Here is a 19,640-nt window from a genome sequence, read left to right as displayed (position 1 = left end):
TTGTAAAGCTCGTTACAACAAGACTCCTCCTTCTCGCCCCATTAGCTGTCCCCGAGGCGCGGCGGCGTGGTTCGCCCCATGACGTACTGCGAGGCATGCTGGGAGTTGTAGTCGGCCTTCCCGGCCCCGCCCCTCGATGACGACACTTCCAGCCCAGCCCGTAGGCGGACATCAATGCCCCTGTCACCGCCACGTCGCAGACATGGTGAGTACCTGTGCTCGCCGCTGATCGCCGCGTTGCCCCTCGGACTTCGGTAGCCGCCGCGACTGCAGCCCCAGGGGCCTTGAAAGAAGCCGGTCCTGCCGGGGCCCACGATGGCAGCTGCGAACCCCGTGGCCGGGCCGCCCTGTCCTCAGCCTGCGGACTAGGGCCGGAGGGACACTGCGTCGCACAGCCTTGATCCCCCGCTCTCCGCTGTTTGGACGCGCGCGCTCTGCGCCTCCTCCTTGTGAATGCATTTGGAGGACGAGGGACGATACGTCCTTTTTGAAGGTTTTGAAGACGGATTGGACCTGGGAATGATGAATAACTTTCATCGAATACTCTATTCCCTTAGTTCCATTGATCTCATACTTCCCGGTTTCCCTCCCGAGTGATTGCTCAGCCAGGCCCTCCAATCCCTATCCTGCACACGTGGCGGTGGTCTTAGGGGACTCTTCTTCATATCCTGTGTCTTCTCTCAAATTAGCGTCTGCAGCTTAGACCTATATTCTGAGCCCCAGAGCCACATAGCTACTGACTGCACCTCCGCTCCGATGGCCCGTGTGTTTCAAACGCGGCAAGTTCAAAAATGACTCATGCCCACCTCCCCTCATCCCACTCCTGCTCTTCCGCCAGTGAAGAAAAGCCCGCCTCACTTAAGGTGGATGGCGGCACATTTAACTGTTGTGCATCCCAAACCTGGCATCCATGACATCTCCCTCTTCACTCCTGAACATCTGATCAATAAGCCAGTCCGAAGGAGGCCACTTCTGAATGGCTGTAAATCCTCACTCTGTCCTCTTGGCCATCCTTGCCTTTGCCACCGTCATCTAACCATCTGCCTAGTTTCAGTTTCTTACATGGTCTTTTTAAAAAGATTTTATTCATTGGTTTTAGAGAGAGGAGAAAGAGAGAAAGGGGGTGGGGGACGGAGGAGCGGGTAGTATCAACTGGTAGTTGTTTCTCACATGTGTCTTCACTAGTCAAGCCCAGGGTTTCCAACCAGGGGTACGTGGACGCATTATCACTGTGCCACCGCAGGTCAGGCTCTTACATGGTCTTGTAAGCAGACCTTCACCGGTCTGTGCCTTGGCCTGGAACGGGTTCTTTCACCCCCATCCCCGTCTTTCTTTTGGAACTGTTCATACTCATTTCTGCCCACCTTTCAGATCTCAGCTTCCATATTATTTCTTCAGAAGTCTCGGGGAGATTCTAGTGCTTTCATATATGATCTTATATGGAACCTTCACATCCATCCTATGAAGTTGTAGATATTTCCAGTTTTACAGAAGAATGTAGAAGACTTAAACAATGAGTTAGCCTGACCAGGCGGTGGCGCAGTGGATAGAGCGTCGGACTGGGATGCGGAGGACCCAGGTTTGAGACCCCGAGGTTGCCAGTTTGAGCGTGGGCTCATCTGGTTTGAGCAAAAGCTCACCAGTGTGGACCCAAGGTCGCTGACTCGAGCAAGGGGTAACTCAGTCTGCTGAAGGCCCACTGTCAAGGCACATATGAGAAAGCAATCAATGAACAACTAAGGTGTCGCAATGAAAAACTAATGATTGATGCTTCTCATCTCTCTCCGTTCCTGTTTGTCTGTCCCTATCTATCCCTCTCTCTGTCTCTGTAAAACAAAACAAAACAAAACCAAAACAAAAAAACCCAATCAGTTAAATTGTGCAAAATTATACAGTTAGTTACTGAGTTAAATTTGCTCGTGCCTGTCTTAACTTTTATCTTCTTCAGTATCTTTATTGTCACTAAATATTTTTCGCTCAAATGGGAGCCCAGTATTTTTTGTATGGTAGTATTGTTCTTTACTTAATCACCTTCTTATTGATAGCTATTTAGATGGTTTGGGGGGGGGGTGTTTTTTGTAATGAGGAACAAGAGTATGATAAGTGGACAACATTGAAGCTAAGTTTGTCTAGAACGTTTTCCATTATTTTCTTGGAATAAATTCTCAGAAGTAGAATAGGGGCAAAGAGTATGACCTTCAAACAGGTTACACTTTACGAAATAAATAAAAGCAGTCACCCTTTAAAAAGTGTGACTAGAGATTTATAAATGAGAAAAATAATAATGGTACATACCTCACAAAGTTCTGAGGATCAGAGTTACTATATGTCCAATCATTTAGCAGCATGCCTTTTACATTTTAAGAGCTCAGTAAATGTTAGTATGTATTCATTTATTTCAAAATCATGTTCTTACTATGTATTGTGCTTCTTGAGCCTGTTTGGGAAGTATTTTGAGACTGATAAACTCTTTGAAATCTCTTCCCAGAGAGGTTCTTTCCTTCCTCCCTTCCCCCCAGCAAAATGGTACATGTCAATAGTCATATGTCATCAACCACCTAAAACTCAGCATATGGACCCAAATGAAAAACTGCTGATAGATTCCATTTACAAGTGCTTTTTTCCCTTTATAAGTTGCAAGCATTTTCCTATGCTGTGAAGTATTCTTCTCAAGCATGGTTTTCATGGCTGGATAATATTATTATTTAATCTCCTATTGTTGACATTTAGGGTAACATGCTGATCCCTGAATCCTTTGTGTTTTGCAGATTTCCTTAGACTAAACTTCTAAATGCGACTCACTACAAGAGTGTGAACAGAAGGCTTTTGGTTCTTATTGCCACATTGCCTTATGAAGACTTCTGTAGTTCATACTGCTGCCATTTGGAGATGGATTAGTTCTCTCTCATCATCTTGACCTGCAAATATTATATAGGCTCAATGTTTTCATCCCATTCTTAAAGTAGCTCTTTACCACTGATGTTTTCATGTCATTGTTAGCCCATTGTTGAGACTATAATGTAGAAATGTGGTCTTAGAGCAGTGGGCCTCCGCTTTTTCACAGTAGACTCCCCGGTGTGGAGGAGCTTCTCAATACTGTGTCCCCATGCCCAGAGCCTCCACAGACCAGTTAACCGGAATCTCTCAGACTGCAGCCCAGGTTATCAGTATTTTAAGTTCCTCGTGTGATTTCAGTGTGGGACAAAGGTTGAGAACCCCTAATTTAGAATTTAGGATGATTTTTTTCAGAATACAAAGAATTAACTCATGAAATAATTTGAAAAGTCAAGGTTAATTGATAAAGCCTTAACCGAAACTCAGATTCTAATTTATGTGAGGATGGGTTTGTTTCGTTTCACAATGGGATTGTTTTATTTGTCTTAGGTGATTTCAGAGACTACAGATATGCTCTTCAGAATAAGAGGAGGCCTTGATCTAGCTTTTCAGCTAGCTACTCCTAATGGTAGGTCGGCCAAAAAACTCTCCTTTTTTATTATAAACTTGATGATGAACTGAACTGAGATCCTCACCAGTTTGCAAATGAAACTGAGCAGGAGATAGGCTGAACTGTCTAAGACCATATAGTTAGTAAGTTATATGAATTAGACTTCAACTTAGGCTCCTCTGTGCAAATTCAATAAAAGAAGAGCGCAGGAGATGAATCTTGAAAATCTCATGATGAGTGAGAGAAGCCAGATACAAAAGGCCACAGAGTGCATGATTTCATTCATATGAAGTATCCAAAATAAACAAATTCATAATGACCAAAAGGAGATTAGCAATTGCCGTCCGTAAGTAGGGGGGATGGGGAATGGCCACAGACAGGTACAGTTTCTTTGGGGATGATGAAAACGTTGCGAAAGTAGAGATTGATGATTGTAAAACCTTGTGAATATACTAAGAGCCACTGAAGTGTACCCATTAAAAGAATGAATTTTATATTTTGTGAATTTTATCTTAATTTTTTATCTTAATTTATCTTAATTTTTTTAAAAGAAAAGCAAAAATTTTTTATAAGTATTGAATCTGGGGAATTGGGTATTTGGGAGTCAATTTTACTTCTACTTTTACATGCTTGGAAGCAGTCATGTTGAAAAGTTTAAACTTCTTCTCATTAACTTCTATTTATATTCTCTATTTTAGAAATTTTTATCAAGAAAGCACTAAAACACGTGTTGAGTGACCTGTCAGCCAAGCTTTCTTCAGATGCACTGGTGTTCAGAATTCGCCACAGCTCAGTGTATATATGGCCCAACAGTGACGTGAACACGATTCCCGGAGAACTGACTGACAGTTCTGCTTGTAAGATCATAATGCGCTTTATTCAGTGAGTATATTTGACGATTGCTAGAAATGTTTTCAAAATGTCATTTCATATGTTAAACATCTTTGTGTATTAAAAATTTAGATTTGAACAGGAAGAAGATTCAAAACGAAAATTCATGAAAAAGAAAGACAAAAAGTTATCGGACGTGGTAAGCAAATCACCTACCTGTCTTCTTAGTGGTAAAAATTTTAAGTCCTCGAATTTGGAGTTGAGAGTTTAGAAATTATTTAATCCTTTTCTCTTAGTTTTTACAGATCAGATTATTGAGGTCCAGAAAGATAAGTCACTTGCCAGAAGTTGTATCTTTTTTTTGGTATCTAAACTTTTGTCCCATTATATTTACCTTAAGATTATTTTTTATTTTTATTTTTTTTTTATTTTTTTTTACAGAGACAGAGAGAGAGTCTGAGAGAGGGATAGATAGGGACAGACAGACAGGAACGGAGAGAGATGAGAAGCATCAATCATTAGTTTTTCATTGCGCGTTGCAACACCTTAGTTGTTCATTGATTGCTTTCTCATATGTGCCTTGACTAGGGGCTTTCAGCAGACTGAGTAACCCCTTGCTTGAGCCAGCGACCTTGGGTCCGAGCTGGTGAGCTTTGCTCAAACCAGATGAGCCCGCGCTCAAGCTGGCAACCTCGGTGTCTCGAACCTAAGTCTCTGCATCCCAGTCCAAGGCTCTATCCACTGTGCCACGGCCTGGTCAGGCTACCTTAAGATTTTTTAATGCTTTCTTTATTCCCACAAAAGTAAAACAGCTTGAGTACATTTACAAATTATTTAAAAATGAATAAAAAGGAACCATTCTGAAACATGACAGTGGTACATTATGCTGTGTGAAGTAGAAATGATAAATGATTTACTTTTCTTCACACTGTTCTTGGTTCTGTGGATTTTTGAACCAAAACTATTGAATGCCTGCCTGCCATATGTCACAAACTTGGCCAGATATTGGACATAAAAAATAATGGAGCAACTTCATCAAAGCAGGAGGTTGTATGAGATGAATTTGACTTTCGTGTTTTTCCAGGCTGGCGGGGAAATTGGGGTGGACGTAAGGTTGGAGAGGTGGGCAGGGGACCCTCAGGAAGAGCTGAACTAGTAGCTGTGGTGATAGAGAAGTGGGTAAAGATACAAGAAATTTTTAGGGGATAATATGGATTACACTTGGAAACTAACTGGATGTGGGATGACCAGTTTCTTGCTTGAGTAAAATTGGAAGTTGGGGAAGACATGAGGTTGGTTTGGGTCGTGTGCTGTTTGAGATACCAGTGTCCACACGAGCTGTTAGTTTTACCTAGCTGGAATGTACACAAAAATTGTGGGCTGTAATATTTTTGTGAATTACCAACCTTTGGAGCTTGACATTTTGAGGCGTAGAGGTTATTTTGTAGATTGTTCCTTGGTGTGGGTTTGTTTTGCTCTTCTTCATGGTTAAATTCAGGCTGCGCATGGTTGGTAGGAATACCACATAAGTAACACATCTTATTGAAGAGGCATATGCTATTAGTTTGTTCCTAGTTTTGGTGATATTATCTTCAATCACTTAATGTAATATCTGCCACTTTTCTCCACTGTGAGGGTACTATTTTTTCCCTTATAACTAGGAAGTATCTCATGGAAAGATACTTCAAGACTATGTATGTTATATTCCTCATCAAACTTTTACCTAGCACCTCTAACATCAATTGATAATTTTTGCCAGAATCCAACACTAATCTGATGGTTGCAAAGGGGGGATTTTCCTGTCATTCCCTTCCTTACTTAGTAGATGTCATTATACTGTGAGGAGCACTCTTCTTTATTTATGTATTATCTGCACAGAGCATGGATTCTTATTTTATGCAATGACTTATAATCTGTTGCTATTATCAGTTATTTTGAGGCTCATATTTTCCAGGATTGGCCAATAGAAGCTTCTTCAAGCGAGCTCCACAGTGGTTTTCAGAACTTCTACCTTCTTCCACAAGCCGTTCCACGCACAACATGTACTTTCCCTGTTCCCACTCAGGAGTCAGCCATTGCTCCAGGGAGCACACACATGTCACTCCATGCTACTCATATACACACACACGCACACACAACACAGACACTCCTCTTTCTCCACATAAATCATATTTCAGCTCCAGTTCTGTTTCAGCCCCACACAATTCCTAACCTTTTCCCAGCGAGAAACCTGGCTTCCAGTCTCCTCAACATCGTGCTACATTTGTTCAATATACAAAAAGTATTTTCAGAATTCTTGTTCCATGCCACTGGCAAAATCAATCCCACTAACAGAATTCAATATTTGTTTATAGTTCTTTATGTCTCTAGAGCAGGGGTATATATATAGTTTTCAAGTTCCATTAGTATGTGGTCATTATATCTTGTTCATTTGATTTTTTTTTTTAATTTAAGTCTATACAAAAGTCGAGAGATAGTATAATGAACCCTGGTGAAAATATACCAGACTTAATGTTTATCAGTACCTGATCAGTCCAATTTCATCTTTGCTTGTCCACCTTTTCTCAGATTATTTTGAAGCAGAAAAGAATATTTAGATAAAATTTGAGCTTTTAAAAATTTTCTGTAATACAGCCTTGGTCTTTAAAAAATCCTTTTGCTTACCCTTTTATATGTAGTGTTCAGTGTGCTTTAAGTTGACTGTCACTGTTTATCTTTCTAGCATCAAATAGTAAATATAGATCTTATGCTGGAAATGTCGACCTCTCTGGCCGCCGTAACCCCCATCATTGAAAGAGACAGTGGAGGACACCACTACGTTACTATGACGTTACCTGTCGACGCAGTTTTGTCTGTTGCCCCGGAAGAAGCGTGGGGAAAGTACGTAGGTGTTAGTACTCCCGCCCCATCTCAGTGAGGATCCTGCCCTAGAGTAACCAGAGTCCATTTTTTTAGTCTCATAGATGCATTTCCAGGGGGCTGGTTGTAGATTTTAATATGATGAACTCCTCCCTATTTTTTATTAAGAGTCATCTAGTAATTAAATGTTTATTTGGAGAAAGTAGGGTTGTCTACAAAACCTAGATATAGGGTTTTCCCTTATCTACACAGAGGAAACATAGAGTTTATTTAACTTTTCATAATTTAGACTTCTTTTCATAAACCTGGCCCATTCAAGTTTGTTTGTTCGTTTTTTAATACTACATTAGGGACATATTAACTCCACACTGTCATTTCTCAGAGCTACTATAACTTTGTTAATGCACTTGTATATTTTCCCCCCACAGAGTTCGTAAACTTCTAGTTGATGCAATTCATAATCAACTGACTGATATGGAAAAGTGCATTTTGAAATATATGAAAGGAACGTCTATTGTAGTCCCTGAACCACTGCACTTTTTATTACCAGGGGGGAAAAATCTTGTAACAATTTCATACCCATCAGGAATTCCGGATGGGCAGCTGCAGGTCTACAGAAAGGTAAGACCAAATCATTTACTCTTAGAAAAAAATATGACTGTCATTCATTTTATATTTAATTACATATTTCTAATAAATGGAAATTATTTTATGATTTAATTTTAAAGTGTGAAAACAGGCTATTACCCTTTTATATATTAACTGTTCTCATGTAACTTCGTTTTTAAGTATTCTGAGGAAAAAATATATGAAACCTATAGGTAACATTTTTTTTTTAATAATTTTATTTTTTTAGTGGGGTGACATTAATCAGGATACATATATTCAAAGATAACAAGTCCAGGTTATCTTGTCGTTCAATTATGTTGCATACCCACCACCCAAAGTCAGATTGTCCTATAGGTAACATTTTAATTTTATATGCTCAGTGTGGTTTATATGTTCTACGAAGTATTTTATTTTTGCATAATGAAATAAATAACTGAAAAGACGCTTAATAGACCTAGAGAAGCCGATGGATGTTAATTCCTTTTTCCTTTTGTTATTTTCAGATTTGAGAAAAAAGCAAGATTACAGTTACAGGAGGGAAGTCAGGATTTATGCTATTCTAACTAGGATTTATACTAATACTCCATCCCTTCCCCACTTGCCAGACTTTTTTGGGTTTTATTAGAGACTTTTGAAGCAGACATCAGCACTGAAAGAATTGAGAATTACTGGCAAAATGACTGGTTTTGGAGTACATATTTTTTATGTGTGGCCTTGCCTGGCACCCATCAAAGCATACCATGGGAGCATCTTCTTAATCTCTGTCCCCGAGAAGAGGTGTAACCCTGTAGCCTTCAGTGCCTCTCTGTGCTAGACGAATTGACTTGTAGAGGCCACAGCTACATGAACAGATGATCCCATTCAAACTGCCAGATACACGGGAAATACAAAAAAAAAGTTTTTCAAAGTAACTATTACATATTTTTATACAATTGGGAATAATTTTGCATTTTAAACGTGTATTTTTATTTTACTGCCATATTGGCTGGTTTTATTCCACCAATTTCTACTCTGAAATTTAATTATTACCCCTTGTTAAGTACTCTAAGCATGCTTTTAAAAAAAACTTTAAAATAATTATTATATCACTCTTATAATTTACTCATTTACAAGACTGTTTCAAAACCAGTCTTTATTCTTAATATAACAGATTGTGTTATAATAATTAGTTTTAAATTATCTTAATTCACTCATGCTTAACAAATGATTTTTATTTTTCCATGTTCCCCTCTAGTTTCTACCCATATACACTGATAAGCAAAAATAAAGCTTGTCTGGTCTTAGTTTATTCTCACCCTCTTTGGCCTTAGTCAATTAAGTCATAAGTGTGATGATTTTTATAACCAATATATAGTTCATGTGTTTTATATTTTATTTTGAGTTTACTTATTGACTGTAAACCTAAATCATTTAACTTTTTTCTATTCTTTCCTATTGATACTGATTTCATTTAGGAGTTACATGATCTCTTCAATCTACCTCATGACAGACCTTATTTCAAAAGGTCTAATGCTTATCACTTTCCAGATGAACCATACAAAGACGGTTACATTAGAAACCCACATGTTTATCTCAGTCCACCTAACATAGAGACTGGTATGGTGAGTTTAATAATTATTTATGGGAGTCAATTGATTATTAATGTCATTAGTTTTTTTATTGCACCCAGTGGAATTTGTAAGGATTGATTCATAATGTATGTCATCCCCAAAACATAATTTACTATCCATTTATTTTATTTTTAAAAAAATATTTTTTTATTATTATTATTTATTTTAGTGAGAGAGAGGGGTGTTTACAATGATTTATGCATTCACTGGTTGATTCCTGTATGTGCCCTGACCAGGGATTGAACCCACATCCTTAGCTCATCAAAACAACAGTCTAACCAACTGAGCTACCATCCATTTCTTTTAAAAATCAGTTGCTTAAGATAGCAGTAATTCACAGTGGTCTAAAAATGTTAGGAACAGATAGTATGTACCACATTTTTCTTAATAAAATTCCATTCCCTAATAAAATGTCTTTAAAGCTTGTGCCAGTTACTTTCATTCTGAACGTGAGAGGTCATGCTAATTAAGGCGTATTCTACCCAGAGCAGCCTGTAGCAGAAGTCCAATTAAGGGCTACGCTGTGATCTCTGTGCAGCATGTACCCAGTTGCAACGGGTAGATCTTCACTAAAGGTTGCTGAAATAAGAAGCGTGGGGGCAGGGTTCCTTTAAGGATGCATATAGGCCAGTGAGGAAACATCTTGTGACATGCAAGAATAGGACTATTTGTACAGCTGGCCTCTTAGAACAAAGCAGCTGCCTCAGTCTCAGGCTTCTGTTGACTCCTCGGGGGCCTTGCTGCTGCTCCGTCTGCCTTTGATCTAACTGGCTGTTCCCTTCCCTTCACTCTGGCTTTTCTCAGCCTTATAGCTTCTGTTTCCTCATTGTTTCCTCCTGTGTATAACTGTTCCCCACTCTTTCCCGTTGGCTGCTCGTTAATGCATTGTTTCAGCTTCACTCCCTGCTCCTTGCTGCCTGATTCACTCTGCATCTTAAAGTTCCCAAGACAGGAAACTCAATCGGCCATCTTGTCATGGCGTGTATTCAGTACCTGCTGAGTCACCAGGTGCTCTGTAAGGAAATCTTAGGAAGTAAAAGTGAACATACGATCCAGTGTCTGCCCTAGAGGAGTTAGGGGCCCACCACTAGTCCTGGCCTTCAGAGGGCTCTGGCGACAGCATCTGCAAGAGCTCTGGGCAGACCCGCTTCCCATAGAAAACCGTGGCCGGGCACTCGCTGTTCCTTGTGTACAAATGTGTCTTTAGCCAGCATTTCAGCGATGCTAAATGATTTCATTTGTTTTGTTTCTATAGGAGGAAATCTTGAGACACCTGTTTCTAGTTAAACATCCTGCTCTGTCACAGTCAAGAGAATTACAGAATAGGAAATAAAAAACTTAGAGTCTCAAATAATATAACTCTTGATGGTTTTCTAGTAGATTATTATATAAATATTTTCTCTCTCAGACTATAATTGGAACTCTTCTAGTGTAGATGTTGTCATATATTGTTTTAATTCTTAATAGTTCCTTACAGAGTGTTCCAGAGACGCAGAAGGTACTGTATAAATGCTGACTGGTTTTTACGATAAAATGGGTTCATTATCTCTCTTAGATACAAGAAGCATTTATATCTTTTTAAATATTTATTATATTATATTTGATATGTCCCTATAACATATATATAAATTCTAAAGCATAGAAAGGAAATGAATACCGGAGAGCTCCCCACCCAATTTAAGAACTAAAACATCACCAGTCTGTGTGTTCCTTCCGTATCCACTCCTCTGCCTCCCCTCCTCTCCATAGGAACTATTATTCTGATTTATGTTCACCATTCACTTCCTTTCTATTAAAAGTTTTAGTGTGTGTGTTTCCTCAACAATGTAGCTTTTAGTTTTGCTTGATTTTGAGTTCTTAAAAAGTGTCCTTGTATATGTATTCTCCTACAACTTGCTTTTTTCCTTGGACTCTTCCGGTTTGTGATGGCTGCCAGCATTCCTTGGCATATAGCCACTTCGCTCCAATATCCACCTCAGCGGTTACCCTGCCTTTTCCTCTGTCAGATTTCCTTCTGTCTCTCTCTTATAAGGATACTTATGGTTGCATTTAGGGCCCACCTGGATATTCCAGGGAAGTCTTCCATCTTAAGAGCCTTAAATATATCACATTTGCAAAGACTCTAAGGAGGCATCCATAGGTTCCGGGGATTAGGACGTGGATGTCTCTCGGGGACCATTTTTCAGCCTACCACAGTGGTCCAGTTATACATTTTCTATGTGTGCTTGAATATGGATCTCCTAAATGTAGAGTGAGGAGTCTATATTTTTCAATGAATCTTATTACCTAATTTTTTTTTAAAAAATGCCATTTTATCAAAAAAGATATGTATTTTTAGCATTGTGTGACAAGAAAGAATTTATATAATATTGGCTTTTATTTGAGGCTCTTTAAATAGCATACCCGGCTGTAATCATTGGCAGGCTTACAGAAAACTTCAGAAGCATTCTTCATATGTCCTGTCATATGGCCCCTTCATTTGTTAGTTCATTCCTTTACCTCTCCCTCTCTCCCTCCTTTCCTTTTCCTTTCCTTTCCTCTCTTCTCCTCTCTCCTCTCCTCTCCTCTCCTCTCCTCTCCTCTCCTCTCCTCTCCTCTCCCTTTCCCTTTCTTCCTTCCTTCCTTCCTTCCTTCCTTCCTTCCTTCCTTCCTTCCTTCCTTCCTCCTTCCTTCCATCCATCCATCATTTATTCAACACACATTTATTAACTGTTTGCCAAGCCCATTGTAGCATCTTGGGCTCAGAAATAAATAGAACACAGTGCTGCCCCTATTGAACTCAAATAGTATTAGTGTGGGTAGGTGGATATTTTAAAAAAACACGTCATGTGTCAAGTAGTGGTGTTTTTAAAAGTACCGTATTTCCCTATGTATAAGATGCTCCCATGTATAAGACACACCTTAATTTTGGGGCCCGCAATTTGAAAAAAAAAAGGATTACATGAAGTTATTGAACTCAAGTTTTATTCATCATACAATTCATACAAGCACGAAAAAGCGAGAAGTGCAAGTAAAAATATCTACAACCACTTGTATAAGACGCACTCAGTTTTTAGACCCCAAATTATTCCCCAAAAGTGTGCGTCCTATACATGGGGAAATACAGTAAATACAGGGAAGGCCTGAGCAGGCACTGGGGGTGAGGCCGTGAGCACACTGTTTTTAGGCTGGGTGATCAGGGAAGGCTGCTGACCCGTGCAGAGACCTGAATGAAGTAAGGGTGCAAGCTCAAATTATCGGGGAAAGAGCATTCCGGGCAGAGAGAATCACAGGACTCTGGGGTCAGACTGCCCCTGGCATGGCTGAGCTTAAAGCAGAGTGGTCACCAGGGCGACGTAGCAGGAGCTGGAGCTGGAGAGGGAGGCAGGCAGCAGGACGGGCCAAAGCTGACAGCCTTGAGCGAGGACTTCAGACATTTAATAAACACCAAAAGAGTCTATGGTCCACTGCAGTCCTGTGAAGTCACTTTTATAAAGAACTAAGGGAGCCCTGGCCTGTTGGCTCAGCGGTAGAGCGTCGGCCGAGCGTGCGGAGGACCCGGGTTCGATTCCCGGCCAGGGCACACAGGAGAAGCGCCCATTTGCTTCTCCACCCCTCCGCCGCGCCTTCCTCTCTGTCTCTCTCTTCCTCTCCCGCAGCCAAGGCTCCATTGGAGCAAAGATGGCCCGGGCGCTGGGGATGGCTCCTTTGCCTCTGCCTCAGGCGCTAGAGTGGCTCTGGTCGCAACATGGCGACGCCCAGGATGGGCAGAGCGTCGCCCCTGGTGGGCGTGCCGGGTGGATCCCGGTCGGGCGCATGCGGGAGTCTGTCTGTCTCTCCCTGTTTCCAGCTTCAGAAAATGCAAAAAAAAAAAAAAGAAAAAGAACTAAGGGAGCAGTCTAGGTCTGGGCACAGTAAACAGGACTCAGGAGTACATCTACCACGTGTGCCTCTATCTGAATGTTACGTCTACCACGTGTGCCTCTATCTGAATGTTACGTCTACCACGTGTGCCTCTCTGAATGTTACGTCTACCACGTGTGCCTCTATCTCAATGTTACGTCTACCATGTGTGCCTCTATCTGAATGTTTTGTGGTTGTCCTTTTTCACGTAGGTTTCCATGGTCCAGGGCACGTATGGGTATCATCATTACATGCAAGATCGGACGGACGACAGCGGCTGGGGCTGTGCCTACCGGTCTCTGCAGACGATCTGCTCCTGGTTCCGACACCAGGGTTACACCGAGAGACCCGTTCCGACACACAAGGAAATTCAGCAGGTACAGACATGCCTCTGCGTTATCACCAAGTGTGCTTTTCATCAGCCTTAATACGTATACCATTCATAATCACTGTGACCTCACGGCACACTTATTTCTATTTGGAAGGAAGACATCCTGGTGATCAGGGCAAATGCCCTCTATGTAATTTTTAATAGCCGTCCTGAGTGTGGACTGTTTTGTATTTTGAATACATCTAGGCTCTGGTTGACGCCGGGGACAAACCAGCAGCGTTCGTGGGATCGCGGCAGTGGATCGGGTCCATCGAGGTCCAGCTGGTGCTGAACCAACTGATCGGTGTGACTTCAAAAATACTGTTTGTCAGGTAGGGACACGCTAGGAAATTCGAGAAATCCTTTCAAAGCGAGTTTGTCATTTAATTAAAATAACAGAAAAAGAATATCTTTTCCCCACATTTGTCTTTACTCTTTACTCTTCTTCCACATTTTGCCTCATCCTTTTATAAATCTTTTTTCACCCTAAATTTTTTTTAATTTTTAGTAGAGTTTGAAGTTTATAAATAAACTCTGTACTACATACTTATCTGGCTGAGGCCTAATTTTAGCTGAGAAGAGAAAATCTTGGGAATATGTCAACTTTGAGTGTAGTTAAAGAAAAACAAGTTTTTTATGCTCAGCGCTTTAAAAAGAGAAAATCCAATATTGAGCTACGACCGGCCGTTTTGTTTGCTTCCGGCACTTTTTCTTCTTAAGATGTTAACAAACTAATATGTCTGAATAATATATTCATTTTATTATTTCCAATACAGCTTAACCATAATTCTAACATAAGATATGAACAAATCTAAATTAAATAAGATTGGTTTCTGGGACCATAACTAGCTTCCTTCTTTTATGGACTATGTTTTAAATTATGTTCTATTATGACAACCTTGATAAGTACAGTAACAGTGTCCTTATCTGGCCGAGTGCTTTAACACATCTGGTTTCACCGTTGCAGTCTGGATGGGCTGTGGAAGTCAGTGCTAACAGACGCTGGATTAACTCGTGAAGCACACGGTGATTAGAAAGGGACAGTTCTGGTGCAGCAAAGCGCAAGGGCTAAGGTGTAACGCCACCTGGCGCCTGCATTCTAAAAAAATACCTCCATCTGTCCATCTTTCTTTGTCTTCCCAACAGTACAAATTGTACAGAACTTTGAAATATTCCCTATAAATGTTGTACTTGGAAACATTTTGTACCTTTCACGTTGGCTTCACAGACATTGTCTATCTAGTCCTGGACTCTTCTCACATAGTCTGGGACGGTGGTGGCCCCAATTTAAAGATGAGGAAATACAGATTCAGAGTCTGGCAACAAGAAAGACAAGAACCCGGGACTTAAAACTGATTCTTCTGAAATTATACCCACCAATAAGCCCCCCCTGGATAGTCAGGTGACCACTTTCAATCTCATGTTAATAATTCAGGACCACCTGACCTGTGGTAGCACAGTGGATAAAGTGTCGACCTGGAAATGCTGAGGTCGCCGGTTAGAAACCCTGGGCTTGCCTGGTCAAGGCATATATGGGAGTTGATGCTTCCAGCTCTTCCCCTCTTCTCTCTCTGTCTCTCTCTGTCTCTCTCTCTCAATTAATTTAAAAAATTAAAATTTCAGGACCTTTATTATGCAGTTCTAGAAGTAAAGAATCCAAGTGGTCTCACTTCCTTCCTAGTGTACTTTGTGGCCTTAATATTTAGAAAAATTATATTGCTTTCACTTGCTCTCAGTCAGTTCCTACTACTTAACTGTATTTAAATTCAGGTGTTTTTTGTTTTATTTTTCACCAAAAAAAAACCAAAAATGAAGAAAACATTGACTCCCAAGCTCATTTATATGAACTTAGTGTCAGAAATAATTATACTAATAGAAAATGGTCTCTTTCCAGCCAGGGCTCGGAAATGGCCTCGCGAGGACGGGAACTGGCCAATCACTTCCAGAGCGAAGGGACTCCAGTAATGATCGGTACGGGGCTGTGGGCAGACTGGGCTCCACTGGTCGAATGCAGAGGATGCAAATCGTACCATTAGTATAAATATAAATATTTAGTGCCACACAAAATCAGTGCTTTTAAGACATTTTTTTTTTGTACTTTTCTGAAGCTAGAAACGGGAAGACAGTCAGACAGACACCCGCACGCGCCCGACCGGGATCCACCCGGCACGCCCACCAGGGGTGATGCTCTGCCCCTCTGGGGCGTCACTCTGTCGCGATCAGAGCCATTCTAGCCCCTGAGGCAGAGGCCACGGAGCCATCCCCAGCGCCCGGGCCATCTTTGCTCCAATGTAGCCTTGGCTGCGGGAGGGGAAGAGAGAGACAGAGAGGAAGGAGAGGGGGAGGGGTGGAGAAGCAGATGGACGCTTCTCCTGTGTGCCCTGGCCGGGAATCGAATGTGGGACTTCTGCACGCCAGGCCGACTCTCTACCACTGAGCCAACCGGCCAGGGCAAGACATTTTAAAATTAGCTTTTACACCATACAGACTCTGGATATTTACTTTTAAATGTACAAGGCAGAAGGAAAGTTCTAGACAGATGATACCCAGAAGAAAGGGCTAAGGAAGAGAAATAACAACTGTGTCCAGATATGTGAAGCGTGCAGAGCAGCATGGAAAAAAGGCAGTGGCCACTCCACTGAGCCCCAGAAGGCACGGCTCTGTCACTGACTTGGCCGGCTGTGTTACAATATTGCAAATTGCTTAACCCCTCTGCGCTTTATTTGTAAAATAAGAGGATTGGACTATCTGATCTAAAGGTTGATGACTCTGTGAGGAAAGCTAGAACAGGAGTGTCAGAAATGGAGGCAGGCAGATTTCAGCAGAACATCAGAAAGACCGAAAGAACAGTGGGTGGTTGTCAACGCTGTCAGAGCAGCGGCAGCGCGCCCATCCGCCAAGGGTGGACGGACCCCAGCGGGAATCTCAGTGGGGGCTCCTCCCCTGGTGGGAGGAGCTGACTCTGGATGGCCCTTTCTAAGTGCAGGTTAGTTAACTCCATGGATGTGGCAGTGGAATATAAACCTTACATGATTACAGATATGATTGTATCTTTTTTGTCTCAAAGACGAAAATTTTATCTTTTCAGAGTATATTTGACTTGTGGTCTTTTACAATGTAGGCTAATCGATTTTAATGCTGTTAGATCAACAGGCAAAGTAACCTTTTTAAATTGAAACTGAATAGGAAGTTGAGATTAACTATCCCCTCGTATTTCATATTTCCTCTTCTCCAGGGGGAGGAGTTTTGGCCCACACAATACTAGGAGTCGCGTGGAATGAGATAACAGGGCAGATAAAATTTCTGATCTTAGACCCACATTATACAGGCGCTGAAGACCTACAGGTTATTTTGGAAAAGGTAAGTATCTGTTTAACACAAATTTAGATACAAGACAAAGAAACCAGAACCAAAGGCTAGTAAACTGGCCATTAGCAGAAGGACAACCTGTAACCCTGTAAACCGAGGGCAACGACCCTCCGTATAAGGAGGTGTCGAGGGCTGCGGTGACTGTCTCTCTAGACCGGGAGGAGAACAGGGAAATAAGCTGCAAAAGATAAAAGTTAGGTGAGATTTATAAAGATTTTCTCAGTTATTAACCTTAATAATGCATCTCAGAGCTCATAAATAAATTACTTTGGAGACTTTACACCTCATAAACAAATGTTTTGAGGTTTATGAGTGAAATAGTAGAGTGGAGTATATAACACCTTTATAATTCTAGAATCAACCAAAAATAGCTAAGCAGTATGCTGGACATAATGAAGGCTTGACCAGTTATAAGTTATTTACATACAACTTAATCTCATTCTATAAAGAATTTGAATAGAATAATAGATGTGCTTTATTAGTGCATATAAGAAACCATGAGGCCAAGGCCTGGCCATCAGTAGAAATATTAACAGTACGCAGACTCGGGAATCTAGGACACTGTCTCAGTCCCTTTGGGCTGCTATAACAGAAGACCAGACCGGGTGGCTTACAAACAACAGACGTCTATTTCTCTGGGAGCTGGAAGTCCAAGGTCAAGACACCCGCAGTTAGCTGTCTGGTGAGGCCCACTTCCTAGTCTACTCTGTGTTCACGTAGTGGGAGGGATGGGAGACCTTTCTAGGGCCTCTTTAATGAGGGTACTAATGCTATTCATGAGGGCTCCACCCCCATTATATAGTCTCCTCCCAAAGGCCCCCACTTCCAGATATCATGACATTGGGAATTAGGTTTCAACCTGTGATCTTTAAAGAGACACAGACATTCAGTCTATAGCAGGGGCCACCGGGAAGGGCTGCCTCTGCCTCTCTGCCCTCTGGTGGAGCTTCCCGGTGTGACATCCCAGGCCAGTCACCTCCCAGGAAGGAAGCATGGCTCCGTCTACTCCCAACAGTTTCTGGTTGGCACCCTCTCTACCCACTTCCCTTTAAAAAATCGAGTCTGGTTACCCAGAGAAGGCCCACACGTGTGAAAGGACCACACAAAGAGTAAACAGAGGTAGTTTTAAGCCTTTTTTTTTTCCTATTTATCATTAAGAAAACAGATTTTAAGACATTAAACATATGAAAGTTTTGCTAAAAACAGGAGATAATAAAAAGCATATGTATGTATAGAAACAGGTCTCAAACACAAACCAAATTTAACAGTTGAGAGCAGGGGCAGTAGGACTAGGGGAAGTTTAATTTTTTTACTGTTAACTCATTTGAATTTTTACAATGTCTGATTTTTGCAATCAGATAAAATAAAATAAATAAAAAGCATCTCTACTCAACCCTCCAACGCCCACACTAAACTATAGAGCAAACATACTATCTTCTGTACGAAGTCTGAACTTCGACTTTAGGTCCCTGACACATTGCAGCCTCCGAGTTAGTCAGGGTGGAATAAGACCACGACTTGTCACTCACTCAGTGGTACTGTACGAGTCCTAGCTCATCTCTTCACAAGTATTTAGCAAACAAAGCGTTTCGCTTTAGAATCGTACATCACAGATCAGTTGTTAGCTAGGTCTTTAATAAATCAAGGCCTTAGAAGAAATTTGATAAACCTTTTATATTCACAATAAGATTTTGTTAGAATGTAATTTTCTCTGAGGGGGAAAGGGGTTAATCCTGACATGAAGAACGGAGAGCGGAATGATCGCAGCCTGAGGAAACGGAAGGGCATAGCAGGCACTCCACGGGCAAGCTCGGGCTTCTCTCGACCACATTTCCTCATAGCTAAGATGCCTTTGCACGGCACGTTCCGGTCCTTACAGAGTACTCAGAAAAACAGACTGCCAGCCTAGACGGTTGGTTCAGTGGTACAGCATCAGCCCAGGGTTTGGATATCCTGGGTTCCATTCCCATTCAGGGCACACAGGAGAAGCAACTATCTGCTTCTCCACCCCTCCCTCTTGCACTCTCTCTTCCCCTCCCGCAGCCACGGCTTGATTGGTTTGAGCATATGAGCCCCGGGCACTGAAGATGGCTCCATGAAGCCTCCACCTCAGGCACTAAAAATAGCTCAGCTATGAGCATGGCCCCAGATGGGCAGAGTATCAGCCCCAGATGGGCGTTGCTGGGTGGATCCCAGTTGGGGGGTATGGGGAATCTGTCTATCTCCCCTCCTCTCACTTGGAAAAGAAGAGGAAGAAAAAAAAAAAGAAAAACAGACTTCCAATTACCTGAAATAGACCCAAATAAATTACTTTTCTATGCTTTATAAGAATTGTAATCTTTTGAATTATATATTGAAGAGTCTTATTCCAAGGTCCTGCTGCCACAATGGGACAATGGGGTGGTAAAATGTTACAATTTTGATCCTATAAACTTCTAATTTTCTAAAATGTCTTCCTTTCCATTTTCCCAAATCTAGGGCTGGTGTGGATGGAAGGGCCCAGACTTCTGGAACAAGGATGCTTACTATAACTTATGTCTTCCTCAGCGACCAAATATTATTTAAAGTATCTTGGACTCAAAGACTATAAAGTAAAGTTGATTACAAATTTGTTAATAAAGAGTAAGTTTAATTTCAAATTAAATCCAGGGTATAATAGTTTGAT

The 19,640-nt window shown here is 41.4% G+C and overlaps 1 protein-coding gene across 1 annotated transcript; it reads left to right on the top strand.

Moving 5' to 3' along the window:
• The first annotated feature begins 95 nt into the window (after nt 1–95).
• UFSP2 (UFM1 specific peptidase 2) lies at nt 96–19,619 on the top strand. Its single transcript, XM_066380179.1, is given in 13 exon segments — nt 96–132; nt 135–205; nt 3,385–3,463; nt 4,144–4,327; nt 4,409–4,475; nt 6,999–7,156; nt 7,564–7,756; nt 9,199–9,345; nt 13,449–13,613; nt 13,814–13,938; nt 15,501–15,577; nt 16,842–16,966; nt 19,454–19,619. Coding segments are annotated over 13 exon segments (1,515 nt in total). The 3' UTR covers nt 19,541–19,619.
• The last annotated feature ends 21 nt before the right edge of the window (nt 19,620–19,640 follow it).

The sequence above is a fragment of the Saccopteryx leptura genome, chromosome 4, assembly GCF_036850995.1.
Source record: "Saccopteryx leptura isolate mSacLep1 chromosome 4, mSacLep1_pri_phased_curated, whole genome shotgun sequence".
Classification (NCBI taxonomy): domain Eukaryota; kingdom Metazoa; phylum Chordata; class Mammalia; order Chiroptera; family Emballonuridae; genus Saccopteryx; species Saccopteryx leptura.
The sequence above is the reverse complement of the archived record's forward strand: the minus strand, read 5'-3'. Positions and strand labels throughout refer to the sequence as shown.